At 46.1% G+C, this 20,220-nt stretch overlaps 2 protein-coding genes across 2 annotated transcripts; one reads left to right on the forward strand and one right to left on the reverse strand.

The window, feature by feature from the left end:
• The first annotated feature begins 207 nt into the window (after positions 1-207).
• Positions 208-14,906, forward strand: LOC144478798 (neuronal acetylcholine receptor subunit alpha-10). Its single transcript, XM_078197056.1, has 9 exons — positions 208-265; positions 6,065-6,201; positions 8,306-8,460; positions 8,811-8,994; positions 11,893-12,109; positions 12,998-13,132; positions 13,812-13,990; positions 14,176-14,305; positions 14,395-14,906. The coding sequence occupies exons 1-9, from the start codon at positions 208-210 to the stop codon at positions 14,658-14,660; spliced, it is 1,461 nt and encodes a 486-aa protein (XP_078053182.1). The 3' UTR covers positions 14,661-14,906.
• A 220-nt stretch (positions 14,907-15,126) lies between these two features.
• LOC144478799 (calmodulin-like protein 4) lies at positions 15,127-16,126 on the reverse strand. Its single transcript, XM_078197058.1, has 5 exons — positions 16,021-16,126; positions 15,877-15,907; positions 15,661-15,792; positions 15,410-15,592; positions 15,127-15,335 (listed from the first exon to the last, which is right to left on the reverse strand). The coding sequence occupies exons 1-5, from the start codon at positions 16,021-16,023 to the stop codon at positions 15,235-15,237; spliced, it is 450 nt and encodes a 149-aa protein (XP_078053184.1). The 5' UTR covers positions 16,024-16,126; the 3' UTR covers positions 15,127-15,234.
• Positions 16,127-20,220: the final 4,094 nt, after the last annotated feature.

Below are 20,220 nucleotides of genomic sequence, written 5' to 3' on the forward strand. Positions count from 1 at the left end.
AGGACTAGACAGAAGAGGGTCGGAACCGGTTAGTTTGTTTAACATTCGTGTCTGCATTGTTTGAAACGCCTGCGCGAATTTCCTTGGGAATGGACGCGTTGTGGTAGGGGTAGCGCGGGATTCAGGGTCGAAATTGCACGGTGGTTGAAAAGCATTGGACACCAGTCGAGGACAGGCGGTCTCGCGTTTAAGTGGTCCATCAATTCCATGTCGCCTTTGGCCCTGTTCTTTCATTACGGAGTTTTGGCCATCACTTTCGGTTGCGGTGAGTCTTCATCCCTCAACGTTTCCACACTTTTTACTCTGTGCTTTCGTCCTGACCGTAACTACTCGTTCGCGTTATTTTTATTTTGACCATTTGTTTTACAAATTGATTAATTTTATTAACTAGTACACAGTCTTCTTATTAATTTTGAACACCAATAGAATTTTTTGCAAAGAAGCTGCAGAAGTTAACAATTTTCTTTCAAAGATCTCAAATTAAAAATGTTCGCGCTTTTATTCACATTTCTCTCCTTCATCGGTTCGCTTGATTTTAATGAAATCATAAACAGTGTTAAATTAGCGATTAAAAGAGACAGTGATAATTTGTAAAACAATTTTATCTCGTGCAACTAAAAACAGAGTAAGAAGTTCACGCAACTTCTCCTAGATATTACAACCAGTGCGATTAATACCTGTACGTGTTTATGAGTTTGCTACGAAATTCAAGCGAATTTCCGTCAAATTGTCCATCACAGTGGGTTGAGATTTCTACGTCTATTTATCACGTGTGTCCACGCACCTCGCGTTTAGGTATCCGCGAAACACGTTTATTTGTCAATTAAATCGATCGACTGCGAGTAGTGTGTTCCATCGCCGAACAATCCACCGCAAAATTCGAGTCGTTAAATACCGACCTGAACCACATTAAGTTTGCTCGAAGGCAGGGCGGTGCCGTTTCAATCCGCGCGATCGGTTACGAGATTCGATCGCGATGCGTAGCCCCAGAGAGATCGAGTTGCCGATCGTCGAGGTAAAACGTCGATTAAGGACGCCGGCCTGGCGACGATTAAGGCCAATTTCTTCTGTCTATTCGGTAATTGGATTTACTCGCAGCAGGATTTCCGCGGCGGCGGTGGCTTCGTGGTCAATCGAGTTTCTTCGAAAAACTTTCCCGCCTGCGAGCGGACACCGGTGTCTACACCCCCCCGGACACCACCGTTCGATCCAGAAATCCTTAAATCTTCGGCGATACCAATCGTTCCGCCTCATGAATATTTTCCGCGGCGGACGTTTAATCTGCCTCGGATGAAACGTAATTCCTCGCCACTAATTCGGAAGTACCGAGGCGCGGGGTAAAAGCTTGCAGAATGCAAATATCGGCTCGTATACTCGCATAATGATGTAGCACCGTAATACATCCAGGACCATCAATCCTGGGAGACTCGCGTTACTTTTCTCGCTTTCGACTGGCAGATTAATTTAGACATTATTAAATTCCTCGCGTGCCGCCGCGTCGAAATTTTTGCACGATTAATGTAGTTACTTTATTGGGATTGTCTCTCTTCAAACTTTCTACTTGCAAATTAATTTAGAGGCCGCTAAATTCTGCACAATGCTCTGTATTGAAATTTTTGTAAGATAGATAGACTAAGTTTGGCGATTTTGTATTTTGTAATCTAGGAAGAGAATTATTCTGCAATAATCGTCTCGAAATAATTTTCATAAAATTGCAGGTAGCAAAGAAAAATAGTAAGGTGAAACCGTAGAGACTGGTCGGATAGTTTCTCGGTGTTCGATAAGGGTCACAGAAGTTTGTTATCGAACGTTTACCTTGGCCCTGCGGTGTAAACGTTTGCAGACGTCCGCGGCGAGGGCGGGAGCCGTCTCGACCCCTAATTCGCGACAGGTACATCGTCGGGATTTGCATACCAGCCCCCAGAAATTCCCGAAGTCCGTCGGAGTGCGTCGAGCCCCGCAGGATCGATCTGTTTGTTTACGCCGCAACGTCGAAATTATCGGTTAAACGGAGGGAATTACCGATCGCCGGAAGATCCGTCGAGTTAGTTCGAAAACTTCGGCGAAAGTTAAACACCCTTAGCTCGTCTTCTCCATTAGGCGGATTAAGCTGTCTCCGAGGGGGCCCCGGAATTTTAGGTGGCTGCGAAAAAGTTTCGAGTCCTCTGATAACTGCCGGAATCCGCGCCGCAATTATAGGACCTGTAACTGTTGCGGGACAAAATTTTATATACTTCGAAATACGCTATAGGATCACAGAAAAATTATAGAAGCTTGCTAAAATATACAATAGGACGTTTAAAGTTGATAGGCTTCGGGAAAAAAATTATAAGATTTTTCAAAGACACGATATGCTTTTAAAAAAATGACTGAGGCTTGTTAAAAAATATTGCAAGACCTATGAAGGTTGTAGACCTCGCAGAAAAATTGTAGACATTTTTGGAGCTACTGTAAGGCTTCAGAAAAATTATAAGGCGACGCTAGAAGATGTTACAAGATTTATAAATGTTGTAGAAAATTGTAACTTCCGCAGGGATTTACGGAAAAGTTGCTGGGCTCGTAAAAATTGTGTATGAAGATTGCAGGCTTTGCTGAGAAATTATAGGATCTATGAAAGAACATTAGCAAGGATAAAGGTATCAGGCACCTATAAATCCCATAATATACCTTCTTTTTATTCGACGATATTTTCATCTCTGTTGCCATTTTTCAGCCCTTTCCCTTTGTCCTCATGGACGACATTCCACGCATGGCAAGGACCCGGTCGGCCCATGGTCCTCCTCTCTGTCTTCCAATTTACCTCATCAACCCCTCATCTAAAACGCATTTCCCGCAACATCGATGAACCGCAGCGGTCCGAACGTGGAAGAAACAAGCCGCGATAAAGCCGGCAAAGAAAAACGCTTCCGTACGCGGACGAAACTAGGAAACCCGGGGAACTTAAACGCGCTGAAAGCAACGGGAAGAAATATCAGCGGAACACGAAACGCCATTAGGAATCCGCGGGATTTTCCTGGAAAATCCGACAGATATCTCGATTCGACGCGGGGGAGGGGTGGGGTGGTGGTGGTGGCTCGGTTCTATTCCGGCGGTCGGGGATAGCATCCCGAAGAGCTTTCGCGGATGAAAGAGAGCCCGATCGCGCGTTTATGCGACAGCCCCGCGTGTGTCCGCAAGAATGAAGAGCGTTGTGCATTTCGGCCGCGTATCGTCCCATCGATCGCATCGATGACCGATTCAGGAGTTTCCCCGGCGTTGCATTCCGAATGCAACCAGGGTTCAGGGACACTCCAGCCCCGGCTGTTGTCAAACTCGAGGCTCGAGTGGCCCCGACTCTATCGGACGGATCTTCCTTTAGCGCTTTCATCCGCCGTCCCTCCACCGATCCCCTTGTTAGCTTTTTTAATAATGCTGCTCGTTAACGCGGCCCTGTGATATGCATCCTCTCGATTTTTATTTAGCAACCGATTCAAACACAAACGAGAACTCTTGATGGAATTCCAATAACGGGAAACAAAAGCCCGGGGCACGAAAAACGGATCGGCCTTAGGCTTTGCAAGTTTCGTTTATTCCATTCGTTGTTTGCAAAGCAAAATGGCCCCGTGTATATACAAGCTGTTTTTAAACATTTTATTTGCATGCCCATGACCAGGCCGCGCGGGCTATTGTTTTCCCGGAGCGATTCATTATAAAATCAAAATTCCACGGGAACTCGGCTACCTAACTTCGACGACGAGGTTTATCGACAACGTTAATTAGCGTAGCCTTGTTACTCCGCCGGCGAATGATAAAGTTTTCAACAATAAGCGTCGGTGTAACAATCGGTCCGCGACGGTAAACCGGCGAAGTAGCTAACTGGATTTCCAGCTTCTGCGAGAATTTTGCTGACAACTTTTTCCGTCGAATCGCAAAATTCGTAGGCTACGTTGAAACGAGTATATTCGGGGGAGACCGTGCGGCGGTGTGTTCACCGATTAAAGGAGCACAGCGTATTGGTGTTTTATTCTCGTCGGCGGATTGTCACGATTTTCTAGAGTGAAATCGGACGCGTTGGGAACGCGGGCGCGGAAAGCGGAGTGGAACGCGAAATTTTCAACGGTGGAAGAACCTCGCGCTCCGATTGCCCCGAATGCGAAACTGGCCGCTGGAAAACGCCGTAACGCCGAATGGGATTCCCGGTTTTTCGCGCTCTCTTCCCGGCCGTTCTTCGGACTGCCCGATTCCGGCCCGTCGATCGAGTGTTTTCGAGCGATAAAAGTGCTCATTTTCACTCGAGACGATCTCGCGATGAACGATTCCCCCGCGAACCGTCCGGCGGAAAGCGGATTTCTACGGCGTAGAACACGCGAGAAGCGATTTTCTTGCGCCGACCGCATCCGTCCAGCCAGGTGAAAAATGCATTAGAACCGTTTTCGCCGGGGCCGGCCGACGCTCGTTTGTTCTCGATACTTTTCAATTCCAACTATTTCTCGGTTTTTAGGACATCGGGAAAACGCTGTAAGGTTGACCAGGACATCGAAACGCCTCCGCACACCGACACGAGCCCGCTATACCGCGACGCTGACGTAGATTTAACGATCGGAATTAACAGGGTTTGGGGAGAGATCTCCCTGGACCTATCGCGTGACCACCCACCTTTCCGGACCACGATCCCTTGAAACGTTCGACGGATGGCTATTTAGAAGACGTATCGCGCGTTAGATCGTCCCATTATCGAGGTAATTACGATTGCCAGCCGCAGACGGTTGTCTCAGATAAGTTGTATCGCTCTGTTTTCTTAAAACAGCGATCCGAACAAGGGATTGCTACTAACTCTTATCTGAACGCTTTACAACGTTCAGATGAAAAGTAGAATCCGAGGCATTCGTTGATGCTCCATTCACTGAACAATGCTAGATCAGCTTCGTAAAACTGCGAGACGGAACACTACTTTTAATCACAAGCTTTTGCCAACAGATCAATTAAAGAAGTAAAGACTAGATCGCGAAACTTTATACAAAATAGAAAGCAACAATAGGGAATAGTTATAATGTGTCGATATTGTTAATATTCTTCTGATGTTGGCTAGTTTTGTATTACACCTTATTTGAGTCAGAAATTCGTGAAATCTCTGCAGTCAAGTTTACAGAATCGTCGAAACTCCTCTAAACTTGTCTCGAAAAATCATTGTCTTGACATAACTTGACAAATCTTGACATAATTTGTAAGATTCTTCTGATCCAAAATTTTCACAGAGATCAACCATAGGTGATCACCAAGCTCTCTAAGCGTGCCAGGAGAAATATGGTCGCGTTTACCATTTTTCGCTCTCCTCGAAAACTGGAGAAGTTCTTCCGAGTCACTCCACGAAGATCGATGCTTATCAGTTCAGCCGCAGAAGTAGCTATCCACAAAAATGTATAGTAAAGTGGCCCAGATATCGGAGACAAAGATCTCCATCTATCCGGAAACAGTCCATCGAGATCGCGCGATTGTTTCACGAGGTAATTTTGAGGGTTGCGATCGATCGCCGAGATCAAAGGTCTCTTCCGCAACCGCCCTGGCCCCCCTCGTTTCATTAGCGGAGAACACGAGAGCATTCGGGGGTGTGGGGCGGGGGCATTCTTGCCATTGTCTTTCGGCGGAGAGATCCTTTATCTAATAGCGATTCGAAGGCGACGCGACGCCTGTGTTAGCCTCGTGAAAAGATGAAACCCCGAAGGAGAAGATTAGAGCTCTGGCCGGCGGGATGGCTTCGGCCGCGTTTCGCGGCACAATGGCCACTCGAACGGCCGTGGACGACGCTTCGGCGTGCAGGATACCGAACGCTCTGTAACAGATAGCCCGGATGTAACGAACGGAATTAGATCCGTGATTTCGGCGGAGAGAGACCATTGTACCGCGTGTAATCCGATTCGACGACGTGTTTGAGCCCGCGTTTGATTCGATTATCCGCAATGAGCTTCCTGGCTCCACGGGAGATGCGACAAATTATACTGCGCGGACGGTGTATCGCACTTGTAAACACTGCGAACAGGTTTGTTAATGCGATTGGGGGATTGTAGCACGGCTTTTCCGTTCGCAGGGCTCGGCGATGAACACGAGTACAGACTGACGAAACATCTCCTCGATGGATACGACGCCGGTGTCCGACCAGCCAAGAACTCTTCTCAGCCCCTCGTGGTGGTCTTCGGCCTCTCCCTTCATCACATAATCGATGTCGTGAGTATACACTGTTGCCCCGACTTCTTGCTAGCCGCCTGATTCTCGTTCGTCTTTATTTTAGGATCGCCGAGGATTATTGAGATAAAAATGATTAGAACCTTTTCGATATTTTTTCATGTCGTTGAAGAATTTAATTCCAAATTAGAGGGACGGAAATAACGTTTGCATCTAATAAGTTACTACTGTCCTCTTTGTGCGAGGAATTTTAAACAAAATGCAGATTCGCGATAGCTAATGCTACTTCTATCTCTTTACATTCTAAGAGATCAAAGGTACTCTACGGAGTAGAAGTATTTGCAGCCGTGTCCTTTCTATTCGAAATATTCCTCAGGCTTCTGGTCTTCTTTAGTAATTTTCTATTTATACGTACTGCGAAGCGTAATTCATTGGGATTTCAAGCTTGTACAGTGAAGGTACATTTTCCTTTCACAAATGCTCGTTGTTTCTCGTCCTCCACAGCACGCTACTTTTCTGTTCTTATTTTATTCAATACTTATCGCACAGCATTCAACATTATAAAATAGATGTCTTGAAAACAAAACGGAATTAGCTGAATCGGAGCGTGGAACCGTATTATTAGCTTAAACTCTTTCCGCGACGATTTCGGACGAACGCCAGGGTGACAGAGGTGGCTTTATGGAAATTTCGTAAATTGCTGTAAATTGGTTAGGTCAGCGCGGGACTCGCCTGATTCCGCGCCGGTAGGAAATCCACCGTAGTCGGCGGGCGTTCCGTCAAATATCCGAATTCGCCGCATGAAAAATTCGTTTGTACCGGAACGGTTTGAATAATGAGCTTCCCGCTCGCGGTGAATCGAAGTGGCTCGAGCGCAAACGGAACTTGAGCCTTTGAACCCCGGGAACGGTGCAGGAGGAGGAGGAGGAACGGTGGTGTCTCTTTGAAAGTGGAAAAAGTATTCCGTGGATCGCGGTGAAGTGAAATAATATCGAAAATGAAAGGAGCTATCTACGAACAAGGAACGGCGGGAGAATTTCACGTGGGGGGCCCGTTTCCCCCGAACGAATCAGAGACTTTTGAAATATCCGGGTCAAGCCTACTCGGACCAGCATTAACATCCACTTCGCCGGAAGTATCGGCAGTCTGCGATACTGCCGCCGTTTCAGCCCGACTAAATATCGATTTATATTCATTACGATATAGATATATATTTCTTTTTGCTGTCGCGGACACCGGCCTGACGACAGGAATAGAGGGGAAAGAGGGAGGGAGAGTATATATATATATATATATAGATATATATATGATCCTCTCTCGTGGGATTGTGAAGCGTCGGGTAACCGGAAATACCCAAGACAAATTGCCGTCGGAACACGTAAGCCCGATGGAAACTTCGAAAGATTTATCTCTCGTGTGTACCTAACGAGAATCATCTTTCACCCTACATATTTTCATCGCGACTCGCCTAAAGACACTTATTCTTTCTCGGCCGCGGAGATGCGCCGCACCGAATCCTCGGGCTTCGGTTGCCGCGATTTAAACCGGCGATTTGTCAAACACAGGTATCCTCCTCCGCCTCTCTTCTCGCGGAACTAGTCGACACTGCACTGATTTCTCGTATTCGGCCCGCCGCTAATAAGAAGCGGATACACAAATGTCTCGCGGGATGCTGCAACACGTTTCACTTTTTAAGAAAGAAAATTAATACATAAGCATATTAGTTGCATTACTTTCAACGTTGCGATTTGTCAATTTTCTATCAGTTAATTTCCACAAGGCGCTTGAAATATTCTATATAAAACCGATGAAAGATTTCTAATATTTTTAATATATCAAAATTGTTGGACCTTTGGGAGTTTGCTTTTAGAGAAGTTTAAAGGCCGGCGCGTCTGTTCATCACCAACTGTTCCTACTTGGGAACGAAGTATCGGATGGACGTAAAGTGCACTCGCAGGAATTCCGTGTTGTTACAAAGGAAATATCGTGTTCACGAGGTTGAAAAGCGTCGTATCGGTTTTGCGGACCTCTTTAATTGCCCCCGGAAAAGTACATTTCTTTCGAACAGTGGGTGGATCGCTTCTGGCGGATGTATATATATATATATAGACCAGTTCTCTCAGTTGTTTGATTTGTCTCATCGCAGGACGAGAAGAACCAGATACTGACGACGAACTGTTGGGTCACGCAGGTATGGACGGACCATCATCTAAAATGGAACGCCTCGGAGTTCGCTGGTATCCAGGTGATCCGCGTTCCGTACAACCGCGTCTGGAGGCCCGATACCATTCTTTACAACAAGTAAGACGCTGAGCCATTCTGTTTGCCAATCTAACCGGCGACAATTAAAGCTGAATCAAGGAGAGCCTTCTTACAGCTCTAGAAAATACCTCGAGAGGGAGAAAAATTATTCTACTGTCTTACGAAACAATTTTATATTCATGCATTTCCTGTGTTCGAGCATAGATTGTAGATAAATTCTACGAGTATAATTGTAGAAGTTATTGTAAAAATCTACAGAGAAGGAGTATTAGTCGTTAAGCACCATAGAATTGATTCGAGAAGTAGTAACAGTTATCGATTGTACGAGAGAGGACTCGTCTCGATTTCTTCTCCCCAATATTACCCAATATGCTCCGCTTTGTTTACAGCGCAGATCCGCAATACAGCTCGGCGGTCATCAATACGAACGTGATCGTCAGCCACACGGGGGAAGTGGTGTGGCTCAGCCACGGGATCTTTCGCAGCAGCTGCGACATCGACGTCGAGTTCTTCCCCTTCGACGAGCAACGCTGCGTCTTGAAGTGGGCGTCGTGGACCTACGATGGCTACCAAGTAAGACATCCACAGGGTGCAACGTCTCGGTCTACGTTACAATTTTTAACTGAGACCAGGAACTACCGAAGAACACGATTCTAGAACAGAAAACTTCCAATGGATTCTAGAACATGGATTACAGGAATTTCCATAGAATTAGCTGCATCAAAACATGGAATATAAATTACGAAGCCTTCAAAATTGATCAGGCATACTTTCCAAACAAGTAAAGGTGATCGGAATTAATCAGCCACCCTATCGTAACAAGTAGAAGCGTCCATAATCGGTCAGACAATTTCTGTACAGCTTATCAACGCTCGCAGCAGCGGCAGGACCGCGATCAGCCACGTCGAATCACTTAAAATTCATGATCGTACCCACTCGAAATTTTATTTTCATTTTCTCTAAGCCGTGGGGAGCCGGTAGGAAATTTTCTCTTCCGCGCTTTCGTCCAATTTTTTTTACCGCCTCCGATACCGTTTAAGAAGCGATTCTTCGTCGCGCGAGCTAAGAGTTCCCGGTCACGCTCTTGAATTCGTTAGCCGGCGCGGAAACTCGGGCAAGTTCGCCGGTTCTTGCGAACGCGATGCACCATGCAAATTCGCCGGGGCGCAGAAGTTCTTGATCGGCGGTTAGGCGATTTAATCGGACAGCTTGTGCGACCTGCATCCGCGTCCCTCTGTTGCCCTCGATTCCGAACAGTTTCCTCCCCCGGGACGGCATGCAAATCGCGGGGGCGATATATAGGATGGGTTCCCGACGTCGGCGGACAATAAACAATACATGTATATATATATAATATATATATATTGTGTGTATATATATATATATATGCCAGGGGAACCTTGAACGCTCGACGCGGTGACCAACTTTTTTCTCCCGTTTTCCCGTCTCGGGAAATCCCGCGATCGGACGACTGCCTCTCCATTTCTCGAGGAACGAGCTCACGGATTAGATCGAGGCCTGGTTCTTCGTTATTGTGCTCGCCTTCTCTTAAAAATCTCGGCGTTCTCTGGCTTCCTGCGCGGATCCACGGAATTAAAAAGGCTCACAGTCAATGCGGTCTCTGCTCGCGCGACTACAAACTCGTGTGGGCTCCGGACTACTTGGCGTTAAAACTTTAACCGTAAAATACCGTGACTCCGAAATTAATATAGAGAACTCCCGCCCGAAAATTGGTGGAGTTCTACCTCATTAAACAACAGTATGCGTTAGCTTTAAATCCTCGATCGGTAGAGCCCTTCGGAAAGCTCATACTTTATAATTTAAAAATGTATAATATAGTCAGGGAAAATTGTACAATGGGGTTCATTGAAACAATTTTTTTACTAACCAATAACGTACATTGCCTTTATACATTAATTCCCTTTATAGGGTTTGTTTTCAAGATTTCTACAAGAAAATGAGTGGGTGGAATCGAACGTAGTGAGAGCGTCAGAAGAATTTTACGATCGAGGAACGTGTACAAGCTGCCAGAAGGTAGACGAGGGGCCGGGATAGCCAGATTTCACGGAAAGAGGCCGAGCTTTCGCAAGTCCAGAGACGCTTAACAGGCGCAAATCGAAAATACCGGCTCGGCAAGTCGCGAAAATGGCCCGGGCAAATCGAACAGCTTAATCCCGCATGCGGGAAGAGTTGAATGCAAGGGCCCCGGGAGCCCACCCTTTCACCGAGTTTTTCCCATTTCCTATTCCGACGTTGAATACATTTTGCGTTTTTGTCGTCTAAAACGATGGGAATACGATTCCGGGATTAGGCGCCACCGAAATATCTATCTGCGAAGTCTTGCGCCGCTCGTTCTTCATTATTTCCCACTGCGACGATCCTGTACATAATTTATACTACATTAATCTGCCGTTTGTCTTATAATTCTTTTAAGACTATACGTGACAATTTATGGTTCATAAAAATATATCTTTATTCAGAAATCTGAAATGACAAGGTTTAGAACGGAAATTGAAACTTTTTGTTATTATATCGTCGGTGGAAGAATTAAATGTATAGTATACGATTATTCATGCTAGACTGAAGAACACTAACGTATGAATAATAGAGTATTTAATTTCATACAATGCTAAATTAATTTCCTGCTGATTTTTGCAATAAATATTGTCGCATATAGTGTCGCGTGTACCTTAGGCTGAGCTATTAACTTGTCAAACGTATTTGGACAATTATACTTCTACTGTAAATAATAGCGATTATCCTTGCGAATTCTTCCATACGAAAAAATTGTGTTAAAAAATATTTTGCCAGAGGTGCAGTACGCGTCCGCCAATTTATTTTACGTTCGTAACTGCTCAGTCCGGTCTCTCGGAAACCATCCACGTTAACACATCGGTCGTGCACGTAAAACGCAAGCGTCCTTCCGTCGCTGGTAATCCGTCCGGCGGATAGAAGTATCCCATTTCCGCTGTCCCGTCGCGTCAAACACGGTTTCCCGGCCGCTGCGTTTTTCCTGTCCGACACCTATCCACCGGCTTGTCCTCGACGATAGTGCTCGACACGCTGACACGTAATCGGTTCCCGTGCCCGCCGGCGCTAACTCGCGGAGACGGTTTAACACTTTTAATCCTGCGCCACGCAGGCGTCCGGTAATTGACCGTGTTCGCGTGAAGCACCGTTCTATGAACGATGTAGTTAGATTTCGAGAATTTTTACCGACGTAATTAGCTGATTTCTGCGTCCTTTTTTTGAAGTCGAGTTCAACTCTTTCGTATCCATCATTCCACAGAAATGATTCTCGACGAACCATCTCCTCGATTCGTTTTAACACCGTTCGTTTAACGTCGTTGTTCCACGGATTCGAGCGAGAGAATTGCGAGAACTGATTTGTCATTCCGAGAATTTATTCAGCGTGGTCTGCTATTGTTCGAGAGGAACGCAATTAACCGGAGTTCTTTAATCTGTTTTCAGCTCGAGCTGGAGCGACAAAGCAAGCAAGGGGACATCAGCAACTATCAGGCGAACGGCGAGTTCGATCTGCTCGACTTCTCCGCGCGGAGGAACGTCGAGTACTATTCGTGCTGCCCGGAACCGTACCCCGACATCACTTACGAGATCCGACTGCGACGACGTCCGATGTTCTACGTGTTTAACTTGATCCTACCCTGCATACTCATCAACGGTGTCGGTGAGTCCGTGAAGTTGGCCCGATAAGTATAATACAATCACGAGCGGAGCATCCCCCCCACCGTCGTTCTTCTTATGAAACTCGGGCTACTCCACGCGATATCCGCGAAAGATGCAATCTTCTTTGCGAAGAGGGTCAAGTGCCCTTATCGTATCCCTGATGGAAATTTCATTAAAAACTCTCGAATCGCGAGCATGCGGGTGGAAAAAAAAAAGAAGAAGAAGGAAATACTTGGTTCATAGAATTTTTCAGCTAAATAGCCACTTTGGTGATGGATGACCCTTGGGATTAAAGGAATGATCTCGCCTAGTCAGAGCTGCTCTCTCGCGTTCATTGCACAGTGATTTTAATATTTAACGTTCAATTTGTTGTATATTTTAATCATGAGAATACCCGGGCTTGCGTATTTCACATTTTCTCATATAAAATACCCATAAAGTGTATAAAAATTCTGGGACCCCGGCTACATGGAAATTTTATTGCAAAAGGTCAAACGTTCGCCTACCTTATGCTCCAAGGGTCAGACATTGCACCCGGGCAGCTATCAAATTCGATTATCTTTCGGTTTCGATGCTCACCACCGGCGGCATATTTTAAAGGTAATATCTGAAGGGACGGGCCAGAGACCTTCATGATTAAACTCGTTTAACGAAAGACGGGTAGGAATGTCCTTTCGCGGAAGGGAAATTTATGCGGAACTTTCTTCCCCGTGGTACCCGGGCTCCCTCTTTTTTTATTTCTCCGTTCGCCGCCGTGCGCCGAACTTTTTCGGAGAATGCCTCCTGTTCGATATTCCGCGGGCGGGAACGGGGGACGAGGGAGGGAGTCGCGCCGGTCGAGAAGGGAAAACTTTCTCAGCCGATCTGTTCTATGTGACGGTTTGTTCAGCGCTGTTGGTATTCTACGTGCCGTCGGAATCGGGCGAGAAAGTCACCCTCGGGATCTCGGCGTTGCTGTCGATGACTGTCTTTCTGATGACCATACGGGAGACCCTGCCGCCCACCGAGAAGACGCCACTTATCAGTGAGTACAGAAGCTGGGATCAAAGCGCCTTGAAATCTATCTCTTTCTACAGACAAATTTTTGTTTGAAAAAGTTCTCAAAATTTTTTAAAAATAGAGCGTTTATTAGAGACAAAGCGCATCGTTGCACGAGTTTTTTTCACAAAGTTACTAAGAGCATGATTACAATAAAACATAGAATTATCGGTTCTCGATTTACTTTGGATCGTAAAGAATCGAAATAAGTCAGCCACGTGAAATATATTTTTGGCCTCCTCGCACAACCGTTCCCCAAAGCGGTCTGTGAAAGGAACAATTGCATAGACCGTGGCCATTATTTCGATCCATTGGAACGTGAACCACCTCCGGATATTTTCATTTGCATCGCCTCTGTTGGAGAAAGCTGCCGGCGAAATAATCAGCAGAGCACGGGTCCAGATATAACGAGAAACGAAACCGATACAGGGTTTCCACGGGCCGTTGACGTAACCGCGTTGATTGAAAATTCCCAGGTGGCCCGTTCGAGAGCCATCCGATGGGATCGTCCCGGTTTCAAGAAGTATCTCGCGTGGGTACACCCGGCCCCCGCGCAAACTTCGTTATTGCAGCGATGAATTAATTTATGCGAGGCACGATTTCACGGGTCTCCGAATTAGAGCCGGTTAATTCAGGGTTTAATCGTCGATGGTGTCTTCTCCTAGGTCTGTACTACGGCGTCAGCATATGTCTGGTGTCGTTCGCATCTGGACTGGCAGTAGTCACGCTGAACGTTCACCATAGAGGGGTACGGGGCACCAGGGTGCCGACCATTGTCAGGTCCTTGGTGCTGGACAAACTGGCCAGAGTGGTTTTCCTGAACTTCCAAGAAGAGAAGAGATCGGTAACGTATTTGGCTTCAAGGTAGACTGCTTTTCCTTCGATGGTTTTACCAGTTCCTCCGAAAGCTTGCTCCCTAGATCACCCGTAGCCAAGGACCACCTTAGCATCAGAAAAGTATAGTTAAATAAACCTCGCAGAGCTTCAAATGAAACTGCTGCATTATCTACAACCAAAAAATTTTTTCAGGAGCAGATGGAGCCTCCTCGAAGGAGAAACAACTGCCCGCTGCACTGCAAACCGGAAGTGTCGCAGTCCCAGTCGTCGCCCAAGTTCATGAGCAAACGCGAGGACAGCAATAGCAGCAGTCCCAGTTTGGGTGAGTCCCCCAGCTACCAATGAGCTTCGCAAGAACACGTTCTCCACGTCTGATTCGCAATAAATTAGAGGGAAACAAAAAACCCGCAGATCTCGGGAAAGAGGGTGGCCTTGAGGCGCAATGGTCCCGGGTGCTGGGAAGAGTGCACGCGACCATAGAGAGAAACGAGAGACGGCTGACCGAGCAGGATCGAAGAGAGAGAACCGAGCTGGATTGGAAACAGGTCGCTTTAGTCAGCGACCGGGCTCTGCTCTGTGTTTTTTTCTTGACGACCATTATCAGCACCACTGTCATCTTGTGCGGCTCTCCGCCGACCACGAACATTGCTAAAGAGAACGGTGACAATGGCCGCTGACCGGAAACTATGACTAATTAAGGATAACGTTGACGCCTTATCGACGGAGCCGGTGCGCCGATCGCTTGCATCCAACAAGAGAAAAATCTCCATCCAAGAAATTATGAAACTTTGCGAACTTGTAGAGCAGATATAGGTATCTATTATGCTATTCTTTTTTTGCAACCTACATTCGCTCTAAGGAATTTCAATTAACAACTTAACTGACGCATTTCTGCGTCATTCGTAACAGATGACTCATTGAATTCTCCGTTGATAAGGTGTTGAAAGTCGGCGTGGTTCTTCGAAACGAGTCAATTTCGGTTTGCTTCTAGAAACGGAGAATTGTCTCTCTTCCTTTTTTATATGATAAAAGACGAACGAGGTACATTCTGTAAATATACACGCATCGAGAGAGCTCTTGGCATACTTTTAAGTCCATTGGGTATAAGTGTCCTAGGGGTAAGATGTATGGTCTAATAATAAACTACTTTCTCTGTGTTAATCTTAAGGATAATGTACCTTTACTATAAATATTTGTTATAAATATATGTCTGGGTATATTATAAAAATCTTATTCGTATAAAAAAGTATTTTAGTAGTAGTCAGGTACAGGTGCACAAGCTATCTTCACGAAGTCCTCGTATTTCACGTGTCCATTCAGGGATACATTCGCTTCACGAAAGATTTGCTCCACTGTGAAATAGTCATATTAGTTATTAAGTTGAATTTCTTTGCTGATTTGTTTGTTTCTCTATATTATGTGCTACCTTCTTTGTTACTCAGTCGTTCACCCCAGTGAAGCAGCATGTGGGCCATTTCCCGGGCAGGTATAGTACCATTTCTAGACATGTCTGCAGCCTGAAAGGCCTGTATCACTTCCTTTGGAAGATCCTCTGCCCTAGTCTGTAGATGCATCACCTCCAAAAAATCAGCAAACGACATCTTCCCACCTGGAAATTTTGTTTTAGTAGTCTCTCTTCATTGTAAGTTCTTTTAATTAATTTATATTGTTTTATACCTTTCTCCTTTAAATATTTATTCAACTCTGCTATAGTGGGACTCAGCCCCAGGGATCTCATGATGATTGTGAGTTCGTCCAGGGTTCTTATGTGGCCGTTTCTTGCAAATAAATAAAAACACTCCCTGAATTCTGCAGAAAGGAGTGATTTTAATAATAAAAAGATTTCTGGAATTTTTATACATAGTTGAAATTGGAATTAGAAAGTATACGTACCGTCTATGTCTTCTTCGCGAAAGTAACGAGCCTAAAACAATGATTTTAATTAGTATGCACGAAAAACAATGTTGAACAGTAACTTGAAAATAACTAGAGATCGTAGTCTAGTAATTAGTGTTTAAGTAAGCGCTGCATAATTACCATAGTTAACTAGTTAAAACCAAAACACTTATTAGGAGATATAGCTTCGCTTTCTACCTGTTGTTTACGTGTCACATAACGTTACCTGAGGTGCAGCTGGGTGGCCAGACCCAACTGCACCTGAATTTCTGTTGTTGCACGAAGGCGACATCTTCTGAACATGGTCCAACCTTCTCCGCGTGATAATCGGTTACCATCTGCGATACAGAATCCTCCAATTAATTTTTTAAACCAACAAAAATTGATTTCACCGCAGGTTTTATACTTTAATTGAATTTTCAAACTCCACGACATTCACATTTGATATTGTTTTAACTGTGCACATAGTTCATCCTGTATTTGAGAACGAAAAGTTCAGTGAAACCACATTTAATTACCCCCTACTGTCCATCAATCTTTATTAAAGCAGACCGTAAATATTAATTGGACAGTTAAACCGAACATGTTAATTCAATTTCGAAATAGTGCGACATTTAAAATTGATTTTGTTTCAGTCGACCCGGCATTTCGGGACCCCTCCTTTTCGTTCCTTCAACATCCCCGAACCGTAATGTGAGTGTGCAACAACAGTTCTCGTTAAGTAACCAAACCAAATCGAGTTAAATAAATTTGATATTTATAGAAAATAATTTCTTTGGTTCTAGAAACAGTATTACTTGATTCTGAAGGTCTGAATATATCATATTGTAGGAGACATCATTATAATGATCGAGGTTCCTTAAGCAAGATGCCAAGTCCTTGACATTTACCATTACCGAAGTGCCGCAACACAAGAGAAACAAAACGTTCCATCGCCACAAAGACACTGAATCATCGCTGCGAAACAGAGAAAAAAGGCACAAGGTAGATGACACAGAAATACAACGACAGTATCACAAAAGAATCAACGATTTACATGAACAGACATTGGGCTATCCTTTGTCTCGACACAATCATCGCAGCAACATTATTGACAAACAAATATTCAATTGACACAAAGGATGGTCAAAGTATAGCCCTTGAACCACTGTGTTCGGGCCTACCTTGACCCAGGCCTCCAGTATCCGAGTTAACAATTGACCTGGCACGGTTTTCCGATGGTTTAATGGTCAGCTGTTCGATCAGAAGACCTTTAGAAAGATCAGATTATCCTGGAAATTCTTCTTGAGTATTGGCCTTTAGTCTCAGCGACATTTAGACTGAACAGGCTAGAAAAATTCTGCAATTAAGGGCGCAAGCATTCGGAATCGCTTCGGGCAGCTGGCCCACGCCGTTCGAGGGTGGAAATGCGCTGCCCCGTGATATCTTCCCCTACGTTTCCGTAGCCTAAAAGGGTTGCGTTTGTCGGTGGGGGCGGTAGAGAGCGTAGGAAGTTGATCGCGGTCCCTTCGATCGCCCTTCCGCTTCGAGGGAGAGCGCACCTTTCCTTCGACCGACGGCTAAGGTCAAGTTACACGTGTTGGTGGGGGGTCGTCCGCGCGTGGGTGGTAGGGTTGCAAAGGGGGATGGTGGTGGAACGTGGCAGTATTGGAAAGCGTTGGTTCGCGACGCGTCGCGAGGAAAGGACCTCTCCGGTCGAACGAGGAGAGCGTTATCAAGGATGGTGGAGCGAGCGATAGAGAGGGCGATATAGTTGATAAAACGGCGAGAGAAGGGAGGGGGTGTAGCGCACAGCTGGGTCGAAGGCGAGACTGGTAGGGGAAGTCGTTGTCCTCGGAGAGCGTTGGTTCGGCGCGGCGCGAGTCACGAGTGATCCCGTCAGTGCGACGCGGAACGCGTTCCTGGTCGGGTTGACGCTCGTGGGTCACCACGGACCCATCCCATCTCTTTCTCTCTGTCTCTCCTCTGTCTGTTTCTACGGTTTTTTTCTCGCTCCCTCTCTCTCTCTATCTCTCTCTCTGTGTTTCGCCGGAGAGAGAGAGAGACCACGTTGTGCGCGGCAGGACGAGAGATCCGTATAGGGTGTTCTTGTGTGTTGAGTGCCTCGCTGTTCCGTAACCCCCGCGCGGGTCTCTGTGTGCGTGCGTCAGGGTGCGTAGAAGTTAGTGGTGGTGCGACAGAATGCGGTACAACGACCGCATAAATGAGTAATCGAGCGAGAACCGGTCGGAAGGACGAGGATCCCGGCGGAAAGGACGCCAGCCCGTCGCAGGACTCCAGCCGCTGTGCATAGGTAGGTGTCAGATAGTACGCGAGAGTCAGCGAGCACGCGCAATATTCTACGTGCTCTTCTCCCTCTGTACTTCCAGTCCCCCTATCTCCCTCTATCTCTCTCCCTCTATCTTTCTCCCTCTCCCTTTCTCTCGCTTGCCGTTTCTCTCTCTTTTCGGCTCTACTCTCTCCAGTTCTCTGTCTCTCGTTCGCGCGACCAACGTTTGCTTCTTTTTTTACTATTTTTCTCTCTGTCTCTCTTGCACAGCCTCGTCTCTCCTCTTCACTCTACGGAGAAAGAGAGAGAGAGAGATGTCGTTCTTTCTCTATGGTTCCTGCGTCCCTCGCACACATTCTCCCGCACGTATACCTGTCGAAGGGAATGGTAAGTCGCCCGAGAGAACCATGCCAGATTTCTCTCTCTCTCTCTCTCTCTGTCTCTCTTTCTCTTTTTATCTTTCTCTACGCCTCTCCCTTTCTCTCCGACTGTCTCTACTGCCAGTCGGCTTAGGGTACGTTTACACTGACGCGGTTATTGTCAGTGTTCCGGGAATCGTGACACGCCGACTACTTTTGTGTCGTCGACGTCTTTTTCTGGTTTCTGGCGATTATACGTTTTCGCCGTGGAATTCGATATTTAGATAAATGTCAGCCCTCGAAAATGAGAATTTACGCGCAACTACTCTTTACCGGGGTCCGTGGAAAAGGTCTTCCAAACATTGGAGCATGCAATTTGCGATCGGGCAGGCTACGTTTGTCTCGTCTTTAATATTCCAGCTTTTACAACTCGGTGAACCAGAAAATCGGAGAGAGGGGTCCGTGGATTTATTTACGTTCGAATCTCTCCGTGATAGAGTATCGGCGGCGCAGCAGCTCGTGGAGCAGCGCGGTGTGAACGTCTCCGCGTAGATCATTGTCCGCAACAGTATAGACAGATCAATTTATATTGCATCAATCTATGTTCCACGATATTTACGAGCAACGGCGCATCGTATGACATTAAATTCAAGCGCCGCGTTATCGTAAACGTCCCTTATTTCGCAGGAGTATTCTTCGAACTATTACACAGTTATAATAACGCAATTAATACTCGGCAACCATCAGTTTAAACAGAACTTAAATCTCCAAAAAATGCAGAAAAATGGAGAACTATTTCAATAGCCATAGAAGAAGGTTTCGCTTGAACAACCGGAAAGTTGCGAGGAAATTTAGCGAAGCGAGTAGGGTCGAACGGTGTTCAACCGAAGGGTTAGCTTGTTCCCAGCTAAGAAGAGCGTTGATTTCCGGAGCGTGCACGTGGTTTTACGGTAGGGTGTGCCGGGTTATAAAATCGAAAGTCTGCTCGAACACGAATATCGTTCCGTACGTTCGAACCGTCGAAGTTTCTTGGGCTACGTACGAGCGGAAGGATGCGGCAAAGGTTCGAGAGCGGACGCGTGCAGCGTATTGTAATTCTTACGTAACGAGACGCCGTTACACCGCGTCCTGTTACGTAACCGTAAACATTACTCCCGACGTTAAACAATTTCCAACGAAAACGGCCGCGGTTTCTCCGCGTGGCCGATGCAAACGCACCCTCATCGCCCCGACATACCGCGGTTACCCCAACGTTTCCTGGCTGCGTTCTGCCAGAACTGCACCTGTTACTTACACGTATAGTTCATTTTTCTGTCGCCCGGGTGCATACGAAACGCTGTTCCGTTTCACTCCGCTAGGGGAAAACTGCCACCTTTTTCACGCACGATGGTCATTTCCCTCTTCCGCTTCAACCCCTTAACCGACGCGGCGTCTACCACAAAGAATCACGCGCGCTCTAAATAAGCAGTCCTTGCACCCACGACGAATATTCGTGGCAATTTAATTCACTTATCGTTTGCGCAATCTTTTATCATTTTCTCGTCTCCGACGATTTTCTTCCATTATTTTTCCCGACGGTGGATGAAACGAATCTTCTCATCGATATCGTCCTCCGATGCTTCGTCGAAGCTGATAATCCGCGGTTGAATTTTTCAATCGCTCTCGGTTCGTTTAACGGTTTCACTATGATGGGGGGATGAAACGAAGCTACAC

This window comes from Augochlora pura, chromosome 3 (genome assembly GCF_028453695.1).
Source record: "Augochlora pura isolate Apur16 chromosome 3, APUR_v2.2.1, whole genome shotgun sequence".
Classification (NCBI taxonomy): Eukaryota; Metazoa; Arthropoda; class Insecta; order Hymenoptera; family Halictidae; genus Augochlora; species Augochlora pura.

Coding starts and splice junctions, on each gene's coding strand:
- LOC144478799 (XM_078197058.1), bottom strand. Junction 15,793..15,876: donor TCGCGAAGAAGACATAGACG/GTACGTATACTT, acceptor TCCTTTCTGCAG/AATTCAGGGAGTGTTTTTAT. Junction 15,593..15,660: donor TAAATATTTAAAGGAGAAAG/GTATAAAACAAT, acceptor CAAAATTTCCAG/GTGGGAAGATGTCGTTTGCT.
- LOC144478798 (XM_078197056.1), top strand. CDS start 208: ATGTCGCCTTTGGCCCTGTTCTTTCATTACGGAGTTTTGGCCATCACT. Junction 266..6,064: donor GGCCATCACTTTCGGTTGCG/GTGAGTCTTCAT, acceptor TTCCGTTCGCAG/GGCTCGGCGATGAACACGAG. Junction 8,995..11,892: donor GGACCTACGATGGCTACCAA/GTAAGACATCCA, acceptor ATCTGTTTTCAG/CTCGAGCTGGAGCGACAAAG.